Raw genomic sequence first — 23,170 nt, 5'->3', positions numbered from 1 at the left:
GAGTGCAGTGGCATAATCATGGCTCGCTGCAGCCTCAACCTCCTGGGCTTAGGTGATCCTCTCACCTCAGCCTCCAGAGTAACTGAGGCTACAGATGCATGCCACCACACCCAGCTCATTTTTCACTTTTTTTGTAGAGATGGGGTTTCGCCATGTTGCCCAGTCTGATCTCGAACTCCTGGCCTCAAGTAATCCTCCCACCATGGCCTCCTAAAGTGCTGTGATTACAGGTATGAGCCACTGCACCTGGCCTGAATGTTTCGAACTTTAATTAAATGAAATCATATGAAGTTTTCTTCTGCAACTTTTTGAAGAAAACTTCAACTCCAAGCTCCCAAGAGTCACGGCTGTTGCACGTGGCCTTGCTCATTCCTTTTCCTTGCCATAGACACAGTGCATACATGTGCATATTTATCCATTATCCATCAGTGGCAACCACATTCTGTTTTATTTCATTTTGGCTGCTAGGAATATTCAGGCCTCCCAGGACACGTGTGTAATAATTTCTCTAAGGGAAATACCTACAAGTGGGGTCTCTGATTTGCAGGAGATGTACGTCTCCCTTCATCTTTACTAGATGATTCTGAATTGTTTTCCAAAAACTCCAGCTTCCCACCCAGCAGCACTCATCACACCCAGGAGCCCCCGACGCCGTCATCATTCTCCTTCGGTGCTGGTTCATCTGGAAGGAACAAAAAGGACTCTCCCTGTGATTTTGTTTTTTTGTTTTGTTTGTTGAGATGGAGACTCCCTGCGATGCTCAGGCTGGAGTGCAGTGGCACAATCTAGGCTCACTGCCACCTCCGCTTCCCGGGTTCAAGAGATTCTCCTGCTTCAACCTCCTGAGTAGCTGGGACTACAGGCATGCACCACCACACCTGGCTAATTTTTGTATTTTTATAGAGACAGGGTTTCTCCATGTTGGTCAGGTTGGTCTCAAACTCCTGACCTCAAGTGATCCACCCGCCTTGGTCTCCCAAAGTGCTGGGATTACAGGCGTGAGCCGTCGCGCCCGGCCTCCCTGTGGGTTTCATCAGCATTTCTCTGATTCGGGTAAGGCATCCTCCACATGTAGAATGATCACCCTTTTTTCCTCTTCTACAACACCTGCCCAATTTCCTGGCTCCCGTAGAAGGCTCTGGACAAGTTGGTTTCATTCTGAGGAACAAAGGATGTGTCCACGGGGGAACCAGGTGGCCACTGCTCTGTGTAGACTCTGCGTGGAGCCCCTGCATCTGGAGATCCCAGGTGAGGCAGGCCCACCGGCCCTGGGGAGAAAACTTGGGACAGGGCATCTTCCCAGTTCACAGCCTCACCCCAGTAATGATCCCCTGCAATGAAACTGCACTTTGGGCTCAGAAAACATTTCTTTCAGCTTTGTCCCTTTCCAGCACCCCTAGACCTCGCTGCCACGTGGCTCAGGCAGCTCCAGCTGCAGCCCCCTGAGGGTAGACCACATCTGGCTCATTCGTTCCTGCACCCACAGTGCTTGGCACAGATCTAGAGTGTGGAGGATCCTTCTGCTGGCTTGGGGGCAGTGGGGTACAGGGAGGAGCTGCCATCTGGGGGCCGCCTCTCTGAGCAGCCCCGGTCCTTTGGTATTCGCTGCCTGAGGAACACAGTGGCCAAGGCCAAGTTCACCAGTGATACCAGGGAAAGAGCAGCCAACACTCCAGAGGCTGTCGTGTCTCTGACGGGCACCCGAGGTCGTGCAAGAGCAGTCAGGAGGCAGTCTTAAGGACAGGCGGGGCTGCCAGCCTCCTCTCGGCCATAGGAAGGCAGACCCTGGCCCCTTCCTGCAGCCCCTGGAGGGCAGCCAGTGGCAGAAAGGAAAGGTGGTCTCATCTCTGCCCAGCTTCCTCTCCAGCCTCCTCCACCTCCGGCGTGTGACGTGGCCAGCGTCTCAGCAGCTATGCCTCTCCCCTCTTGGCTCCTCCAGCTCCTTCCCTGCTTAGAGGGAGACCTGGTGTCCGTGACTATCTCCATTTACCGGCTGTGTGTGCTCAGACACTTTAAGCTGTGCCCAGTTCATGGTGTTTGGGCTTTCAAAATGTCTTTTTGTCTTGCTTGTTTTTGTTCATTGAGATAAAACTATTGACATAATATAAAAGTAACCATTTCACTCCTGTAATCCTAGCACTTTGGGAGGCTGAGGCAGAGGGACCATTTGAGGTCAGGAGCGCGAGACCAGCCTGGCCGACACGGTGAAACCCGGTCTCTACTAAAAATTCAAAATTTAGCCAGGCATCGTGGCGAGTGCCTGTAGTCCTAGCTACTTGGGAGGCTGAGGCAGGAGAATCGTTTGAACCCGGGAGACAGAGGCTACAGTGAGCTGAGATCACGCCACTGCACTCCAGCCTGGGCAACAAAGCGAGACTTCGTCTCAAAAAAAAAAAAAGGAAAGAAAAGGTAACCATTTCAAAGTCTACAAGGCCACTGCATTTAGTCCATTTGCGAGGCTGTGCAGCCACCACCCCTGCCAAGTTCCAGGACATTTTCACCACTCCAAAAGGAGCACTGGTTTCTTTCTGCAGGATGTCAACATGTCCGGCCCCAGTGGAAGATCTGAACTCCTGGAAAATAGGTTCAGCGCCTCAGGTGTCTCTATCTACACCTCAGACTAGCTTACAGTCACTGCTCACCCACGCTAAAGTAGGTAACATGTAGAGATGTGGACACACGGTTCCCAGAGTCTCTTGAGTGTACGTCCAGCACCCTGCAGGGTTACCGGGCATCACCACACAGGGCGTCCACACTGCAGGCCTGGACGGCCTAGGGATGCAGCACAGGTCACATCTCAGGGACAGAGCCAGCCCATAGGTAAAACCCAGTGAAGGGTGTCTGGAGGAGCTGTGTGTGACAAAGATCGGAAAAGGGATGAGTGGTACGAAGGAAGCCACTGCCATCAGAGGCAAATTCTGGGCAGCTGCGAAGGTTCCAAATCCATACAAGTCAAGCCACTGCCTCCCCCGACACCGCAAAGTCACTTTCCACACAACACAAGTGGGTGCCGACACCTGTGTCTCTTCCAAGGGACAATTAGCTGTCACTCAGCCTTGACAACGAGGCCAGAGGGTCCTCTGCCCGCCCCAGGAAGCCAAGCCCCTTCACAAGGGTAACGTGCCCTCTCCGTCTAACCCAGGACCAGGAAGCAGCATCTGTCACCCGGCACTGCCGCCCAGAGTCATCACACAGCTAATTACTGCTAATTGTAATATCGTTTCTGTCTTGCTGCTAATACATTTAGACTTGCTAATCAAATCAAACCATTCCACCTTGCTGTGCTGCTTTCAAATAAACATTTCTGCAAAACGGGAAATAAATAAGTCCTAAGCTTTGTTCTCTTCTCTGGAGCTGCTGTCTGCAGAGACTTAGGGTAGGGCGTGGGGGTTGCCATGTCTCTGGGACCAAGGGCATAGAAGAAGTCTGATGAGGAAACGTCCTTTATTGTCCAAAGCTTCACATCAGGTTGGAGGAAGAGGGAGACACAGGGGAGGAGAGGAGAGACCTAGAGACTGGGAGGGAGAGGGAGAAGGAGGCAAGAAACTGCCCTGAGTGGCACGATCTGTTCAACACTTTCCCTGTGTTAGCTCTACCCTCCTCGGATACCGTCTCCAGCAGCCCCTGGCTGGGCTGGTAGCTCCTTCTTGCGACCCCCTCAGACCTCTGCACTCCCTGCTTCACTCCTCAAGTTGGGGTGCACTGATCTGTTTCCAGACCTGGCTGTGGACTTGTCGAAGGTGGGGACCCTGTGCTGTCATGAACCCAGCACCTCACCCAAGACCTGGCAGGCAGTAGGTGCTCGGGAAGCCCTGGCTCAATGAACAGGCGAGTGATCAAGGAAATGTGACTTTCCTGATTCTGCAGATGAGGAAACCAAGACTCAGAGATGCTAAGTGACTGCCTAGCATCTGTGCATCAGTGAAAAGTGGACCTGAGAATTCGTTCCTGGCTGGACAAGCCCTTCACCTGTGCTCTCTCAGAAAGCAGGGAGGGAACACTGGCTTTTCTGTATCCCTTAACAACAGCTACACAGAGACCGACAAAAAAACGTGACAAGCTACAGTGGCACGCAGGTGTTCTGCTCAAGGACGCGCTGGGGTGATTCTGAGAGTTCTGGAATGGAAACTGACAAAAGGCTGACCATGAAAGGAAGGTAACAGAAGTGCATCCAGTTACTATGGCAACCCAGCTAAAGAACTGGCTGGTGCCTGCACATGTACCCCACTGCTGAGAAGGGGTTCGTGCCACCCTAGGGCCAGGGGATTGCAGGACTTCCCAGCCCCAGCCCTCGGTGGCTCCCGTTGCCTTGGCAAATGTGGTTTCCCCATCACCCACCAGCACCCAGGGAATGGGGGTGTGGCGGTAGAAACAGCGCTGGGCTAGGGGGTCATGGCATGCAGGTTCTCTCCTGGTTCTGCCAGGACTGGCCTAGAGTCACTTCTCCATTCTCAGCCTCAGTGTTTTTTTTTCAGATGAGAGGAACCCGGTGTCCCTGCCACCTCTGCTTCCTACCAGCTTCTGTGTATCTCACTGCAGGAGTGAATGAGTGAATGAATGACCCGGTATGAGTACTTTGCAAAGGCTGGTCTGGGACATGGAGAGAGAAGATGAAAGAAGACAAGATCATGACTGAGCAACTTGGGACAGGCACACCCTTGCCATCACCTACGTGCAACCCTGGGCAGCTGGCACTACCAAAGCCTTCCACAGATGAGAAACCTGGGGCTCGGAAGGTCATCTGATTACTCTAAAAGGGCACAGGCCAGCCAGCTAGGTATGCAGGACTCTAAGCCCGTGTGCTCCCCACTCCTCCACAGGCCGGCCCAGGTGCTCGGCGTGTCCTAAGCAAACTCCCCGCCTGGGCTCACATCTCGCAGCCACTGCTTCTGCCCGAGCAAGAGATGCACATAACCAAGAAACCAGAAGCTCAACTCCCGTCAAATGAGGCTGTCGATTTTAATTTATTTCAGACTTTGTGTGTTTCTGGCAATTATTTGTAACAAGGTTTACAGAGGGCATTTAAGATTAATGGTGATTTTTATCTGGAAATCATTGATTATTTTTAAGTAGCTCATTAGGGGTGAGTGTGTATTACGGGAGCGGCAGGCTCTGTCAGGAAGGAGGCACCTGGGGCTATCAGGAAGAGTCAGAAGAAGGAAGACGTCTGGACTGTGACAACAAGTTCAAAGCCAGCAGGATTATGAAATGACGCTCCCCAAGACAGAATCTGATGTGGACCAAGATGCATGCAAAGGGATAGGCGCGGTGGCTCACGCCTATAATCCCAGCACTTTGGGAGGCCAAGGTGGGAGGATCACTTGAGGTCAGGAGTTTGAGACCAGCTGGACCACACCTGTCTCCACTAAAAATACAAAAATTAGCCGGGCATGGTGGGGGGCGCCTGTAATCCCAGCTACTTGGGGAGCTGAGACAGGAGAATTGTTGGAACCCAGGAGGCAGAGGTTGCAGTGAGCCGAGATCATGCCACTGCACTCCAGCCTGGGCGACACAGTGAGACTCTGTCTCAAAAAAAAAAAAAAAAAAAATGCATTCGAAGGCAAAACCAGGGAGAAATCTAGTGAATGACCTAAAACAGGAAAGCGAGTTGGGCTCCTCTTGCTTCTCAGTCATTGACCTGCAGACATGTTGGCATGTTTGCTGCTGTTGGTGGCTCTCAGGGAGGTCCAGTCGTCCCTAGCCACTTGGCCCAAGGGAACTCGCTACCTCAGGCAGAGGCTGCAGCATGAACCCCCACGAGTGGCAAAGGCCCTGAGAAAACTAGAGCAAAGACTGCAGGGAAGGGTCCCTGTGGGCATCAGCAGACAAGCCTGGAAGAGCAGGGCCCTGGGCTATCACAAACACCACACCAAAGGGCAGGAAAGGGAGACTTAGCACATCATCTTCTGTACTTTTTGTATTTTTAAGAAGTATTTTAAAAGACAAAAGTTTTTAAATCTAACCTAAGAAAAACCAATGCAGATGAAAATAAATGTCTAAACACCAATCATATAAAATGTTCAATGGAAACAATCTAACATCACAGACTGTTTACAAATTGTTACAGTTTTTTCCTCCTGCTTTTTATTCACAGGATTAAACTCCAGGTAGTCCTCTGAATAATAATAAAACCACTAATATTTGCGTAGCCCTTTATAGCTGATACAGATATTATTTCCATTTTGCAGGTGGGAAAAGGGAAGTTTGGAGAGATTCCATGCCCAAGTATTAAAGGCATGTACTCTGAGGAACCGGAGCTGGGCCCCTTTCCAACACGCCGATGTCCTCAATCTTTCCCAGAGGTTAGCAAGGCATGACAGCCACCACCACTATCATCACCACCGTCATTATCATCACCATCACCACCACCATCATCACCATCATCACCACCACATCACCATCATCACCACCACCACCATCATCACCATGACCACCACTATCACCATCACCACCACCACCACCACCATCATCACCACCACCACCACCACCACCATCATCATCACCACCGTCATTATCACCATCACCACCACCATCACCACCATCATCACCACCACCACCATTATCGTCATCACCACCACCGTCATTATCATCACCATCACCACCACCATCATCACCACCATCACCATCATCACCACCATGACCACCACCATCATCACCACCATAACCACCCCCACAATCATCACCATAACCACCATCACCATCATCATCATCACCACCATCACCATCATCACCACCATCATCATCACCAACACCACCACCATTATCACCATCATGATTACCACCACCATCACCATTATCACCATCACCGCCATCATTACCACCATCATCAACACCACCACCATTATCATCACCATCATTACCATCATCATCACCACCACCATCACCAACACCATCACCATCATTATCACCATCACCACCATCATCACCATCATCATCACCACCATCATCACCAACACCACCATCACCATTATCACCATCATCACCATCATTACCACCATCATCATCACCACCGTCACCATCACCACCATCATCATCACCACCATCATCATCACCATCACCACCATCACCATTATCATCATCACCCTCATTACCACCATCATCACCATCATTACCATCACCACCATCATCACCATCATCACTGTTATCACCATCACCATTGTCACCATTATCATCAGCATCATTACCACCATCATCACCATCACCACCATCACCATCATCACCATCATCATAACCATCACCACCACCACCATAACCATCATTACCACCATCATCATCACTGTCAACACCACCACCATCACCATTATCATCACCATCATTACCATCATCATCACCATCACCACCATCACCATTATCATCACCATCATTACCACCATCATCACCATCACCACCATCACCTTCTTCACTACCTTCATCATCACCATTATCATCATCACCCTCATTACCACCATCATCACCACCATCACCATCATTACCACCATCATCATCATCACCACCACCACAAAAGGGCCAATAAGAGCTGAAGAAGCATGACCTTCACACCTTTCCATCTGGTCAGGTGGCCAGGGAAAAGGTTAACCTCACCCAGAGCCTCAGTTCTCAAAACTTCAGGGAATCCCGAATCTTGTGGGAAGCATGTTATACACAGACTCCCGGACCCAGTTGTGGATTTCCCAGTTATGGGGAGGCACCAGGCTTCTGCATGTGAAGGGAATTTGGGGATTCAGGTACAGTCAAGGGGCTGGCTCTGAGGGCCCCTGTGCAAAGCCTGGCAATGCTGTAGCTGGGAGGCACATCTGAGAGTTAAAAAAACGCCTGCTCAGCATGAAAATGAAAGTGTGTGACATACATGCTTATTTGTATTTTAATCCTGCTCTGTAAGTTATGAATTTAATTTGTAGGGTGTTAGGATTGCTTATCCTGTTATTTCATGGAAAGCTTTATTTTTCAAAAAAAGTCGTATTAGGACTGTTACAAATTATATTCCTGTTATTTCCTTCCAGAACCTCGGTATTTCCCGCCAGTGGCCAACACAACTACAAGCCCTGCAGAAGAAGAACGGATGGCACCCCGGGCCTGACCTGAGATTTGTCAGACCTATCAAGGGACCGCCAAAGTCACAAAGACTCTGCAAAAGCAACAGGAGGTACTAGCCCTGGAATACACTACCTGAGTGTCAAGGTCTTTAAAAGTGATGTTGGCAACCCTGTGGGTTTTCTGTTATACTGTTAACTCTGCAGGGGGTCCTCAGCAGGGCATCCTCCAGGAACACAAGGAACTTCACTGCTGGGGTATCGACTTCAGTGACCAGGACTTTGAAAACTTTTTTTGCGGCCGGGCGCGGTGGCTCAAGCCTGTAATCCCAGCACTTTGGGAGGCTGAGATGGGCGAATCACGAGGTCAGGAGATCGAGACCATCCTGGCTAACACATTGAAACCCCGTCTCTACTAAAAAAATACAAAAAACTAGCCGGGTGATGTGGCGGGCGCCTGTAGTCCCAGCTACTCGGGAGGCTGAGGCAGGAGAATGTCGTAAACCCGGGAGGTGGAGCTTGCAGTGAGCTGAGATCCGGCCACTGCACTCCAGCCTGGGCGACAGAGCCAGACTCCGTCTCAAAAAAAAAAAAAAAAGAAAACTTTTTTTGCTCCTGCTTTAAACACACACAAGCATCTTGTCTTTAAGAACATAATCTAACAGCAATATCATTTACAGTTTGTAAGGTACTTCCACACCCACCATTCGTTCATTAAAATTTAACTGTTGCACACCTGAATCTCTTGTCAGAACAGAGAGGACTTTCACTACATCCATTTTACTAAAGAGGAAACTGCAATTCACAGGGTCTGATTTGCCACCAAGTAGCAAGGCCAACACTTGCAAGCTCTAGCTCCTGACATGAAAAAGTCAAGGCCCAGCCTAGGCGACAGTGAGACCCTGTCTCTACAAAAAAAAATTAGCTGGGTGTGGTGGTGCACGTTTGCAGTCCCACTTATGGGAAGCTGAACCAGGAGGATCGCTGGAACCCAGGAATTGGAAGTTGCATTGAGCCATGATTGCATCACTGAGCTCCACCCTGGGCAAGAAAGCAAGACCCCATCTCTCAAAAGAAAAAAAAATGAAGAAAAAAGAAAAACAACTCTAGTCTCTGTTCCCTCCACTGTGGAGATAATATGGGAGATAATATTTCCTCACAGGGATGTGTTGTGATGGCAAAGCAACATGGAAAACACTTTTACTATAGGAGGTGGTCAGTAAATGACAGCTGCCATGACCGCCACTGATGTTATCACCATAGCTATCACCACCATCACCGTGAGCACCACCGCCACTACCATCACAATGATCACCATTATCACCACCACTATGACAACCATCAGTACCACCATCACCATGACAACCATCACCAGCAGCACCACCATCACCATCACCATGAGCACCACCGCCACTACCATCACAATGATCACCATTATCACCATCACTGACAACCATCACCATGTGAACCAATGCCACTACCATCACAATGATCACCATTATCACCATCACTGTGACAACCATCATTACCATCACCATGACAACCATCACCATCACCATGAGCACCACCACCACTACCATCACAATGATCACCATTATCACCATCACTATGATAACCATCACCATGACAACATTGCCAGCAGCAGCACCACCATCACCATGACACCCATCACCAGCAGCAGTACCACCACCACCATCACCACCATCCTCATTACCACCTGCATCTACATGATCCAATCCAGATGAATCCAGAGGTCCTTTCTTGAAGGTAAGGAGATGCTCTAGGCCTTCGGTATTGGTGGATGGGCTGGATCTTATTTAAAAAAAAAAAAAAAAGAGGGCAACCCAAGCAGGAGAGCAAAGGCTCAGTGATCCCCACATGTTTACATTACCTGAGAAATGGTTTGCAGTTTTGAGTCCAGAGATGAGGCTGAAGAAGGGATTTGAGGCGAGATAATAAAAGCCCCTATCTGTCCATTGCAACGAAGTCTTGAATTTTATTCCTCAAGTCATCTGCTTCTACACTGTGCTCGCTGGAGCCCAGATTCCTCCCACATGCCAGTGTTCCCGGAGCTGGGGATCCTGGAGTTGGGGAGAGGGCAGGTGCAGGTGGGGTCCTGGAAGTGTTGGGGTGGGGGGGCACGGGTCCAGGTGAGGTCCTGGAGCTGGGGAGACGGCAGGTGCAGGCGGGGTCCTAGAGGTATGGGGGTGGGTTGGTACAGGCGAGGTCCTGGAGCCGGGGAGAGGGTAGGTCCAGGTAGAGTACTAGAGCTGGGGAGACAGCAGGTGTAGGTGGGGTCCTGGAGCTGGGAAGAGGGCAGGTCCAGGTGGAGTCCTATAACTGGGCAGAGGGAGGTGCAGGTGGGGTCCTGGAGCTGGGCAGAGGGTAGGTGCACGTGGGGTCCTAGGATCCTGCACCTGCCCCAGCTCCAAGCAGGGCCTGTCTATCAGATTCATACCTGGGAGACAGGCTAAGAAGACATTAGAAACTACTGCCATTGGCCAAGGGGAATGAAAGTTTGTGTTTACACACAGAAGAGTAACATAAAGGCTAAACTTGAGACAAACAACTTTGGTCACGGTGTAGTGGACAGAGGCTGGAAGTAAAGAGACCAGTCAGGGGGCTGCTGTAGTATTTCCAGTGAAAGCTGCTGTGGGTTAAAGGAATAGTGGCAGCAGTCAGAAAAAATAATGAAAACATTTAGGAGGTGAGACTGGCAAGATGAGGGTGGGAACTAGCAAAGAGATGAGAAGGCAGGCCAGTGGGACCCCCAGGGAGACCGATGTTTCTGAAGCCAGCAGCAGAAGGTAATGGCCAAGCTGAGAGGCACGAGGCCCCACACTAAGCTGTAACAGTCACGGTTCTGCTTCACACTTCCAGGTCTACAAGGCGTGCACTCGATCATCTCATCTTGCACGTGAGTGCACAGAGGTGCAAGCCTTATAAGAGCCTTATAACAGGCTCAAGCTCACGAAACTAACAAGGGTCCAACGTGGGACCTGAGAGGTGAAGTTGGGGAGGCTGTGCACAGGGTTAGAGCTCAGAGCAAGACATACCACGGTCCTTTGACCACCCAGAGCACTGGCAGCTACCACCTATGATCATTACATCGGGATCCCAGCTGTTCCTCATGGTGACAAGGAACCCTTTGAGGGCAGGCATTGAGGTTTATAGTTCTTAAATCCATGGAGCCCCCAACACTCTCTTTTGTCTCCTCTCTTTCTCTCTCTCTCTCTCTCTCTCCTCTCCTTTCCCCCACCCCTCCTTCTCCTCTCTATCTCACCCTTCACCCCTCATTGACTATCAGGCCATAGATTATAAAGGTCTCCCCCAGCAGGTGGGTAGATGGATGGAAGAACAGGAACTGACGGATCCCAAAATAAGGTGGGCCACCCTGAAGATCCACGGTGTCCAGGCCTGGAGTGGACTTGCTTTGGAGATAGTGAGCTCCCCGTCACACAAAGAACTCAACCAGTAAGAATGGCTAACAGGGAATCCCTGGACTATTTGGTCAGCATTTGTCAAACTTACTTAGGAAGCAGAGCCAAGGGATAGCATCTTTGCAGAATACCATGAACTAATATTTAATCCCATGATACAATCAAGGAAAAACTTTACTATAGAAAATATCACCTCAAGGCCAGGCATGGTGGCTCACCTACACCTGTAATCCCAGCACTTTGGGAGGCTGAAGCAGGAGAATGGCTTGAGCCCATGAGTTCAAGATTACGACCTGAGCATCATAGTGAGACCTCGTCTCTGCAAAAAATCATTAGACGAGTGTGGTAGCATGGGCCGGTGGTCCTAGGTACTCAGGAGACTGAGGTGGGAGGACTGCTTGAGCCCTGGAGATCAAGGCTGCAGTGAGCTAAGATCATGCCACTGCATGCACTCCAGCCTGGGTGACAGAGCAAGACCCTGTCAAAAGGAAAAGGAAAGGGAAAAGGGAAATGAAAGGAAGAAAAAAATACAACTTCATTTAGCTACATGTGAAAAAAATAACTAGAAGTCCACGAAAGTCTTCAAAACAGTCATAATCAACTGTAAACTTTTGTCTGATGCTTATTATGTCATTTTGTCCTCTGCAAGAACCTGAGAACCAAAGGTTGAGGAAATATGAATGCCAGGGAAAAAAAGTTTAATTGAGAAAGGTCTGCAGGTTGCGTCTTTTTTCCTGCACATCGAGAGGAGAGTACTGTGGAAGTTTAGCAATGGCATATGCTGTGGTCATTTTGGAGCTGCTACATCAAAAGATTAGACTGGGTAATTTACAAACAACAGGAGTCTACTGCTCACAGTTCTGGAGGCTGGGAAGTCCACGTGGAGGGCACCAGCAGACGCAGTGTCCGGTGAGGGCTGCTCTCTGCTTCCAAAATGGTACCTGGCTGCCGTGTGCTCACGAAGGCAGAGAGACACCCTCAGCCTCTTTTATAAGGGCATTAATCTTATTTATGAGGGTGTAGCCCTTGGGACCTAATCACCTCCCAAAGCCCCACCTCCTAATGCCATCACCTCGGGGTGAGGTTTCAAGGTATGTACTCCGGGGAGGGCACAGCGTTCAGGCCTTGGCTGCTTAACTCTCCGCAGCCCAGGGCAGGCTGGCAGATCACAGGACCGCAGTCTGAAGGGCCACAGATAAAGCAGGCTGGTCGGGAGACCTTGGGGGACTCTCCACATGAACATTTCTCAAACCCCGGACTCAAGGAACAAGCTGGAAGTGGCAGTGGTGTGCGAGTGATGAGGAGGGCTCCAGGAACCTGCCTCCAATCTCAGCTTGGCCTCCTCCAAAGAAAACGCTGGATTTTATTTGTGGGTGCCATGGAAAAGGCCCACCAGCCCTCAAACCTCGCTTTTTAAACCCATGAAATGTGAATCCAATGGGCTAATGTAAGTGGCAATACCCAGCACTCCGAGATGCTGCTGTACAAACGTTAGTTATTGTTAATGAATGAGGAATGAGGGAATCGGTCCCTTGCTGATTAATCATCCTGAGAGAGGAAAAAAAGAAAACGAATCACTATAATAATATAAAGTCTACACAAAGCCACCAGAACTGGACTTTTTTTTTTTTGAGACAGAGTCTCACTCTGTCACCCAAGCTGGAGTGCAGTGGTGTGATCTCGGCTCACTGCAACCTCCGCATCCCAGGTTCAAGCGATTCTCGTGCCTCAGCCTCCTGAGCAGCTGGGATTACAGGCGCCCATCACCACACCAGGCTAATTTTTGTATTTTTAGTAGAGACAGGTTTCACCATGTTGGCCAGGCTGGTCTCAAACTCCCAACCTCAGGTGATCCACCTGCCTTGGCCTCCCAAAGTACTGGGATTACAGGCGTCAGCCACCATGCCCAGCCGTGAGCTACATTTTTAATGTCCATGTGTTTAATGCCAATGCAAATCTCTAGTGGGAGAATTCCTTTCGAGCACAGGCATGCCCTTCGTAAAGTGTACACCGAAGGGGCCAGCAGGCTCCATGAATGCTGCCGCTGCCTCCACTTCCACCCGTGCCCATGTCCCCTGGACAGAGGCCTACCAGGGGCCGGGGGAAGCCAGCAGAGAGGCACTCAAATTCCCTGGCAGGATGTGATGGCAAAACCATGGCTCCTACAGTCATGGACACAGGTCTGATGGAACACGGTCACCCCTGGACTATGTCCCCAGAGGATGATACAGGCAACCCTTCAGGCTTCTCTCCACTGAGGGTTTGCCCAGGAAGCAAAGCACAAGGCCCATCCATCAATTCCACTTCCGCATAGATACCCACATGAACAGAAAGCAGGGACTCAAACATATTTGCACACCCATGTTCCTAAGAGCTTTATTCACAACAGCCGAGGGGTGGAAACAACGCAAACATGAACTGATGGATGAATGGATAAACATCATGGAGTACATGCAAGCAGTGGAATATTGCACAGCCTGAAAAAGGAAGGAAGTTCTGACGCGAGCTACAACCTGCGTGAATTATGCTAAGTAACAGGATATTCTGCTAAGTGAAAAAAGCCAGTTGCACAAAGATAGATACTCTGCGATTCCACTTACATAAGTAGAATGATGGCTGCCAGGAGCTGGGGGAGAAGGGAATAGGATAATTGTTTAATGGATACCAAGTTTCAGTTTGGGAAGATGAGGAAATTCTGGAGATGGATGGTGGTGATGACGACACAGCGTGAATGTATCTAATGTTGCTCAACTGGGCACTTAAAAACTGTGAAGATGGTAAGTTCTATGTTATGTCCATTTTACTGCAATAAAAATTTGGATCAATGTTATTTAACAAAGCCAGGAGTGTGACCGAGGAAAAAAGGCAGGAGCTGCTAACTGCGTGGCCAGGGGGAGCCCTGAACCACCTTGGAAGGTGTAGCCATCAACGGTGGGCACTGCTGCCTCGGCTCCTCCATGCCCAGGCCCGTGAGGCGGGAATCAAAGCCCCGCCCCATCTGCTTTCCCGAGCTGCCACGAGGGTCCCGTCCACATCGGGCAGGGCAGTCTCCAAAACCGTCCAGAGAAATGCAGCCTGGGCTTTAATTCAGGTTGGGGCATCCTGCAGTCATTAACACTCGTAATTTTAGCATTTGTGCACCAAGGGGATCAAGTTCAAATGAGGAAACCCTCTCTGAGAAGGCAAAAAAGCTTGATGTGCACGTTAGTAAGAATTCCCTAAAATGGGTAAAAGAAAGGGCAGCCTGGCCACTCCACGGTGTGGCACGAATCTCCCCCCTCCCAGGTGCTGGACCCGTGCAAAGGGGAAGGGACTTCCGGTGCCTGGAAAACCCACAGCGTGCAGTGGTTCCTTCTTCAGTGATGTCAGCCAAACGGAACACAAAACAACCAAAATGACAGGCGGATTTGCGACAGATGATCCCACTGAGCGTCCTCCCCCAGGGAAGGAGGCAGAGGCTCACACAGCCTCGGCGCAGGAGACCCAAGGAGAGGCTGAGAACGGGGACGGACCTGGCGTCCCCCAGATGGCGAGTGATGCTGTAGTCCTCTCTGTGGGGACAGGACACCCATGGAGGGTCAATGCTGTGGTCCTCTCTGTGGGGACAGGACACCCATGGAGGGTCAGTCCATGCAGAGGACCTTGGGGACCTCTTACAGAGTTCAGAGGACCTTGGGGTGGTCACCCTGTGCCCAGCTGGGGGGCTCCTGTGGAGGCCACTGTTTCCACCTCTGTTTTGTGTCCGGTTGGCCTCCCTCCACTGGCCTGCTGGCCAGACCTGACTCTCAGCTCCGCTGGTCCGTCCAGCCCCATAAGCAGGACTCAGCTGGGGACACGGGGGACAATGGCTGCCCTCGCTGGCTTTAGAGGGTGAAGGGGCTGCTGAGAACTCTTGTCTTCACTTTCTCTGGTCTCCTCCAAAAACACATTTAGTAAATGAGTCAACTGTGTAACCTAAGAAACAGCTTTTTTAAAGAAGCTGTTGGCTGGGTCACAAGATGGACTATTTGGGGGCATTAAAGAAACTAGACCCGGACATGGGGGGAGCACACTTGGCCAGGTCTCACCCCAGATGCAAACATCCCTTCTCTTTTTTTTTGAGACGGAGTCTCGCTCTGTCGCCCAGGCTGGAGTGCAGTGGCACGATCTCGGCTCACTGCAACCTCTGCCTCCCGGATTCAAGTGATTCTCCAGCCTCAGCCTCCTGAGTAGCTGGAACTACAGGCACCTGCCACCACACCTGGCTAATTTTTTGTATTTTTAGTAGAGACGGGTTTCACCGTGTTAGCCAGGATGGTCTCCATCTTCTGACCTCGTGATCCACCCGCCTCGGCCTCCCAAAGTGCTGGGATTACAGGCGTGAGACACCACGCCCGGCCACGGCCCTTACCTTGACCAACATAAGTGACAGGGAGCGCACCGCCTCAAGGGCACGCTGTGTTCTCTCAGTGCATTCTTAGAAGTTCTCTAAGTTCAGCAGAAATTCAGTTCTGTGTTAATCCCTTCTCTCCATGCCCTCTGAAGTTGCAGAAAGCACCATTCATGCCCCTGCCAGGGGAGGACCCTTGGAGTGTTTGAACAGAGCCCCCTTGAAGACACTTTGCAGAGGCTGCCGCTGCCCAGGGATGCTGGACGATGAAATGCGCGGGAGGAACTGACAGGGACGCGGTGCTGTGGCTGCACCGCAGCGTGGACGCACTCAACGCCAGTGCAACCGGAGTGAGTCACTGAGAGTGGTGCCAGGGCTACCTGAGCCACCAGCCTGTGTCCCAGGCCGGCCTTCGAAGTCCTGCTCCACTGCTGGCTGATGCCACGCACAGCAGGCGACCGCCGAACACGTCACCCACATCAAACCTTGGAACACACCTAAGAGGCAGGAGCAGAGGCGATGTGTGTCTTCCACATGCGGGACTGAACCTCTACGTGTGCACGTGTGGGCGGCAGGGCCAGGGTCCCCACCAACTCAGCCTGAGCCCGGCTACGGCTTTTGGCCGCCACCCTCCACGGAAGAGCTCCAGCCCCACTTTCTGTGGACTGAACAACGTGTAAAGCACCCAGCACATAGTAGGCGTAAGAATGAGTGACGTGGTGGGGTGGGGAACAGGAGGACAGGAGTGGTGATCTGACGGTGACCCCACAAACAGGCTCTTGGGACCCCACCCGCCCTGCTCACACGATCCTGTTGGCCTCATCCCAGGTCTCCCTGGTTCTCTTCATTTCAGCCCTGCAACCCCACCCTAAAGCAGGCAGTAGATCCTCGTCCCCATTTTACAGACGCAGACTGACTCAGAAAGATCTGAGCTTTACCCAAATCCACCAAGTCCAACAGGGCACAGGACTCTGCGTCCTCACACTTGGTCAGAAGGGATACCTCCACTCTGCCACTCCCTGAGATGCCGGGGACCGCAAGGCATCAGGTCCAGGCAGGAGCCACGTAAACCTGAAACGCCACATCCACGTGCGGCATCTCGGGGTGGGGCTGGCAGCTCGCTGGGATTCCTGGCAGGACTCGCTGGCTGGGCGGGCTGGGCTCCATTCTGGCTGGGATACAGTTTAACATATAGACAACACAGGGACACGGGACCCAGACCAAACCGGTTCACACTCCAGCTTCAGAGACAAGCCCTCAGGTGAGTCATCACGCCCTGCCCAGCCTCAGTGTCCTCTCCGGTAAAAAGGGGATCATGGCAGGCCTCCGTGTTGTTGAAAGTGAAGGCAGCAGAGGCCTGTCCACACTCACCCACCACAGCGGTACCGGCTCCATCCTCCCATACCCAAGGGCTCTCCCACAGCCCAGATGATGGGGAGGCTGAAACAGATCCCAGCCTCCCGGTCATCCAGAGAAGAGGCCACAGCCAAGAACAGCAAGTCCAGAACCACCACCCACACACGGCAAGGTGCAGTCTACACACATGCTTCTCCTCAAGGCAGTTAATCCCCACCACAGGTCTTGGAGACAGGGGCCTTCATTTTAGCCACTTTACAGATGAGAAAAATCGAGGCTCGTGGAGACGAGCAACTTGGGACTCTTTACTTTCCTGCAGGCCAAATAGCACCAAGGAAGCTGTGTGTGCACCCAGGAGAACGCGCATCCCTATCAGGTCGACTGTGCTTCTAAAGCATCCTTTCCTCGCCACTGGATGAAAACAAATCAGGGTGAAACTCTCAGCTGGCTGGTTTTCAAAACCACACACACAACCTAATGTCAAACCTTCTGCCTGTGAAGAGCCACAAACTAGAGTAAATGATGCACCCAGCTTTTCTGACACGGTCCTGATTTCAAATATTCAAACCACCTGCCCGGTCACAGTTTCCGAAGATCCTGCCATCCCACCGCTCGGGACGGAGCATGGGTTCACAGTCTGTCCACCTCAGCTCCTGGCTATGAGAGAACGATAGGGAGTGGACCCACGTACTGGGCCAAAGGCACCTGATGCGGGGTCATCCCGGGGCATACCCGCAACCTGAATCTGAGGTAGGCAGGACTAGCTTCAGCTGGCAGAGGTACTGGGTTGAAGGGTGTCCCCCCAAAATTCAGATCCTTCTGGAACCTCGGAAGATGACCTTATTTGGCAATAGGGTCATTACAGATGTAATTAGTTAGCTGAGGTCATTGCGCCTTAGAGTGAACCCTAAATCCCATGACTGGCGAATTATAAGACTCCCAGACAGGCCCCGAGGTAAGAGAGCCAGGTGTAGACGGAGGCAGACACTGGAGGGCTATCTTCAAGCCAAGGACTGCCAGGAGCCGCCAGGGGCTGGCACAAGCAAGAGAGGGGCCTCCCCTCAAGCCTCTGGACTGAGTGTGGCCCTGCTGACACCTTCCTTTCAGACTTCTGGCCTCCGGAACAGTGAGAGAATGAATTCTGCTGTTTTACGCTGCCCAGCTTGTGGGGATCAGTTACGGCGGCCACAGGACACTCACGCAGCAGAGAAGAAAGCTAAGGCTCACAGAGAAAAGTAACCGGCCGCAACCCCTGGGCTCACATGCAGCTGAGCCCCGCCGGACGGGGCAGCCTGGCCCAGAGCTTCAGACCCACTTTCCCCTCCCCTGGCGCCCACTTCGTCTCAGCAACACTCCCCCACCCCCACTTACATACAGGCTGCTGATTGCGATGAAAGATGTGCCAATGTCTCGACTTCCGCAGTATCCAAATTAGTGTCATTACGGGAAAGAAGTCCAGATAAAAATACACAAACTTGGGGAGTGCCAGGGTGAGAATCAGCAGACCTGCATGGCAGCCTGCAGTGGTGGCATCTGATGGCATCTGAACTCGTAGCAGGTCAGGCTGAGAGGCCGATCACCGCCCAACCCCTCCAGCCTAGCTCATACACTCTACTCAGCCAGCCAGGTCCCCGGCCAGGTCCCCAGCTCTCAGAGCTGTGTTTGCCTTTTTCATCAACTAAACAAAGCAGCAGAGGTGCAAACACTGCCTTGGGGAAGCGGGTGGGCACATCCCTCCCTCCAGTCGCCAAGGTTGGCGGGGGGAGGTGCAGGGGGGATGAATTACTGTATAGCAAGTCCAGCTGCACCAGGATGTAATAAAATGTGTTGCTAAGATACAAGTGCCACAGAAGTTCATTAAAGGACACTTTCAACCAAGCTGCCAGACTCTTCTCCCTTCAAAGCCGCTTCTTTGGTACCGTCCCTCGTGCTTATAATTAGATCCACAATATGAGAGGCTGCGTTCCCCATTCAAGTCCACTCAGCAGAACACGTTAATAAAATAACTCCAACGAGGCAGTGGCTGGGGCTGGAGCGTGTGGGGGGCTGGGGGACGAGTCTATTTACAGAAATGCATTTGTGTTCCACTTACTTATCTAAATGAGAGATAAACACCCTCGAGGAGCCCCGAGGCACTCTGGTGGTGTGATCGGCTCCTTCCCTCCCAGGGGTTTGGGGCTCACTCTGGGACTGCAGAATTGCTAAACCTTGGGAGCTTGGACCGTTGTAGAACCAAGGTCTCGAATCTCAGGACTCACCAACAGAGACTCTTTGCACTTTGGGATGCTAAGGTTCTAGAATCTCAACGGGTTGAGTCTCACTCAGTCACTGCATTCAGCACTCGGTTTGTCGGCACCTCGCGAGATGTTGAGTGGAGACAGAAATGAGGGAGGGAAGAAATTACTAGATGACACCCCCCACCACCACCACCACCGCCGCCGCATGACAGAGCTATCCAAGGGAAAGACAGATTCTGTCCCTGAGGTCAGGGTGGACTGCCCACCTCCGCCGGGCCCCAGACAATGCAGACGAAGGAGCCATGTGGCGAGGGCACAGCTGAGGGGACATGGCAAGAGGCTCAAAGATGGTCGCAGAGGCGACAGTCACCTCGATCTGCAGGGGCATCCCTTCTGCCCGGGGATATGTGGAAAGGCTGTAATTCACTGCCCACTTCCAAACGTCACACTTCATTTCTGGCTTCTCTTGAAAAATCCAAGGAGCCGGCGGCACAGGGCCCATGCCACATGACAACAGGGGGGTGCTGGGCCATGCTGCCCCCAGCTGAGGGGCTCGGTCTCTTCAGTGCCCAGCCCTCGGCAGGACCACTCGCCGGCCCACAGCTTTGGAGTCTGCCATCCCTGCCAAGGTCGGGAGCCTCAGGTTGTAATTACACAGCCACAGAGTCCCTGATGAGTCTCAAGATTTCTGAATCACAGAATCTCAGCGTCAGGGAGCATCGGCCAGGCTTCCCCGTACAACTGCTGGTTGGTGCCGCTTCTCCTGCACTGATTGAGAGGTGGTTTGGCAGACGAAGGCCTTAAACAACCAGTTCTAGCCCAGACAGCTCTTATCATCAGGGAATTCCTGCAGATTGAGGGCAGAAATCAGCCTTCACCTAACTTCCAATCTGTAGTCAACATTCTGCCCCATGAAAGGGGTGCTCCCTCTCAAACACTCATGCCAGGTGGTGATTTAAAGGCTGAGGTCAGTCACACTGAGAGGAACGGTCCCCACCCCATTTGACTCTCTGATCCCCTCTAGACCACTCTCTAAAGCTGCCAACTGTCCTACACACACACACATGCATACATGCATACACACATGCACACATATACACATGCATGCACACACGCACACACACCCACGTGAACACACGGATACACACACGTGCCTGCACAAGCACACATGCGTGCATACACACAGATGCACACAAGCATACACAGACGTGTGCACACACGCACACACACATGCATGTGCATACCCCTTCCTCTGCTCTACTTTTCACCACAACACCTGCCACCTTCCAACCCACTCCATATGTCATATATGTCATGCATTGTGTTTCTCATCGATCACCTGTCTCCCTCCCGAGTCTGTGACCACCACAAGGGCCTATTCTGCCCACTGCTCACGAGCCTGGTGCGCGGCCCTCCCAGCTGAGCATCCTTATCTGGTCACACCCCGGAGAACACGCAAGAAGGCTTCAGAAACAGACTGCTCCACTACCCTCATCCTTTCCAGTCCCTTACGCTGAAGGTCCTGGGCCACCGAGTCCCAGCTCCTACTTGGAGACGGCAGCCACAGGTGGCTCCTGGCAGCTTTCCCGTGAGGTGCCCACTTCTGCCACTTCCCCATGCCCATGGCTGGAATGACCTCAAGGGCTCTGGCCTCAGTCCACGATGGCCCCAATAACTGTTCTGTCACCTCTCCTTCCAGGCTCTTGGGGGGACCTTCTTGCACTGGCTGCAGGGAGGTGGGCGTGGGCAATGTGGGCAAACAGAGCTTTGCATTCAATGGGGCTGTCAACCTGGAGTTTAACAAATAATTCCGGCATTTATCTGTGGTGCATTTATTACCACTGAGACACATTAATCACAGCCGAGACTCAGTCTCGCTGATTGTAGGAAATGCTACCTGTCACTTTGTGAGCTGCATCTCACATTAAATTCTGGATCATAGTCTCTAATATGTATATATTTTTAATTACATTTTCAAGTTCATTTACATGTGCAGATTGGCTTTCCGCCTGAATGACATCAAAGAGAAGCACTTCTCCCTCTCTGTCTCTCCTTCCCCTCCCCTCCTGCCTCATTCCAGCCATTTTCTTTTTCCCGGGGTAAAAAGCCTCTCCCCAAATTGACTACAGCTTCACCCAGGGGCAGCCTGCAGGCTGTCCCCTCAGGGAGGTCCCAACAGACCCCTCTGCTGCCGCTTCGCATAACTGCTGCCTGCATAACTGCTGCCTCCATAACCGCTGCCACCATCTCTCAGCTCCTTTCCTGTTCTGGGGAATGTCTCTTCCCTAACAAGCCCACAGTTGGCCCCTACCCTCAAATGCAGACTCTGAAAACAGAAATAAGCAAACTTGGGCTAGGTGACGGCTGCAGGGACTCCTGATTCTCCAGGGACACAGAAGGTGAAGAAACTCACCCACACCTGGAGATCTGCAGCCAGTCTGATTTAGTAAGTTTCATCGCATGGACCATTCCGGAACACACTGTGCCCTGCCAAAGCTGCCCGTCTCTTACTTAGGCAATTCAGAAGTCAACTACTTGGAGAGTCGAGCAACCGTTCTGAAAACATCTGGGTGCCCTGAGGGTCCTTTCTTGGCAGTCCTGTTGTCCACACATAAGGTCATCCGTGCAGGACCCAGCAACTCTCACGCACAGGCTGCCCTCTGGGGCCAGCGGCTTCAGAAAGAAAACTCTGGTGAAGTGAATCTAACTGTGAAAACAAACACAACAGGTTTCTTGCATGGGCGAAGCACAGGGATCAGAATACCTGTAATCACAGGGGCTCACTCTGATTCCTGGGTGCAATCCCCAATCCCGACCGGGGCCTCAGTTTCCCTCAGGTAAGATGTGGGGCTTGGCCGAGGTGCTCCCCTTAGTTCTCACATTCTATGCTTTTAGCTTCAGCCATAAGCCATCAGGCCACGGCAGGGGGCACGTCCCCTCAATTTCAACAGACTCCCAAGTCAGGGGCCGATCCCAGCTCTGGGCACACCCGTCCAAAGACCAAAAGCAACTCAGAGGTTTCTGTATCAACAAAAAGTCACAGATGCCTCCCTGCTTTTCAACGGCAATGTCTCTGGGGTCCTGCTGGCTTTGTTTCTTGCATTATTGCTAATAAAGTAGTACTGACAACAGCGCTCTCTACTCATTTCCTGGCTGCCCCTCAGGAATCGCGCCCAGTGCATACAATGCTCACCCCATTCGTCCCTGGGACATCGCTGCCAGAGGGGCTGCGACACCCCCACTTTGAGACCAGGACCCAGCCTGGCCTGCCCCTCGCATCCCTCTTCAGGATGAGGGTTCAACTCAACCCTGGGCAAAAAAATAAAAATCTCCCATGGATATCCTCCTTTCTGCCATATTTTAAGAAGACCAGCACAAGTGCCAAGCCAAAGTAAAAAACCATATAGTACGGCCCATCAGAACTGCCAAGGGATGCCCGCTCTTGGCAGTCAGGGACTGTAACCAGAGCGAAGCTGCATCAGCAGTTTCTCCTCACACTGGGATTGCTACTACTGAACAGGAAGTCACCACCAAAAACAACGCAGAACAATCTTCGGAAAGCGTATCTGTTCCTTCAGAGAACAGAGACCATTTCAAAATGAGCTGTCTCCACCTCAAAGTATAAAACAACAACATCAATAATACTAAAAAGGAGAGCAGCATGCAAGCCAGTGAGAGGGAGGAGGAGGAAACCGCCCAGCTCCGAAGGGCTTGGCTTTTGCGCTGCAGACTCCTCTC

At 51.8% G+C, this 23,170-nt stretch overlaps 1 protein-coding gene across 7 annotated transcripts in view; it reads right to left on the bottom strand.

The window, feature by feature from the left end:
* PHF21B (PHD finger protein 21B) overlaps positions 1-23,170 on the bottom strand; it is a 134,276-nt gene that overhangs the window by 100,242 nt on the left and 10,864 nt on the right. The window contains exons 3-4 of one of the 7 annotated variants that reach the window (XR_012418642.1): positions 21,846-22,139; positions 13,251-20,279 (exon numbers count right to left, since the gene is read on the bottom strand). The exons of 5 other annotated variants lie outside the window; for them this stretch is intronic. Coding sequence is in view for 1 of the 2 variants with exons in the window: in XM_074003577.1 (XP_073859678.1) it covers positions 22,136-22,139 (4 nt within the window). In the remaining variant the exon portion in view is untranslated. Of the gene's footprint in view, positions 1-13,250; positions 22,140-23,170 lie in introns of those variants that run through there. One more of the 7 variants, XM_074003577.1, reaches the window with a different exon arrangement.

Source organism: Macaca fascicularis, chromosome 10 (genome assembly GCF_037993035.2).
Source record: "Macaca fascicularis isolate 582-1 chromosome 10, T2T-MFA8v1.1".
Lineage (NCBI taxonomy): Eukaryota > Metazoa > Chordata > Mammalia > Primates > Cercopithecidae > Macaca > Macaca fascicularis.
The sequence above is the reverse complement of the archived record's forward strand: the minus strand, read 5'-3'. Positions and strand labels throughout refer to the sequence as shown.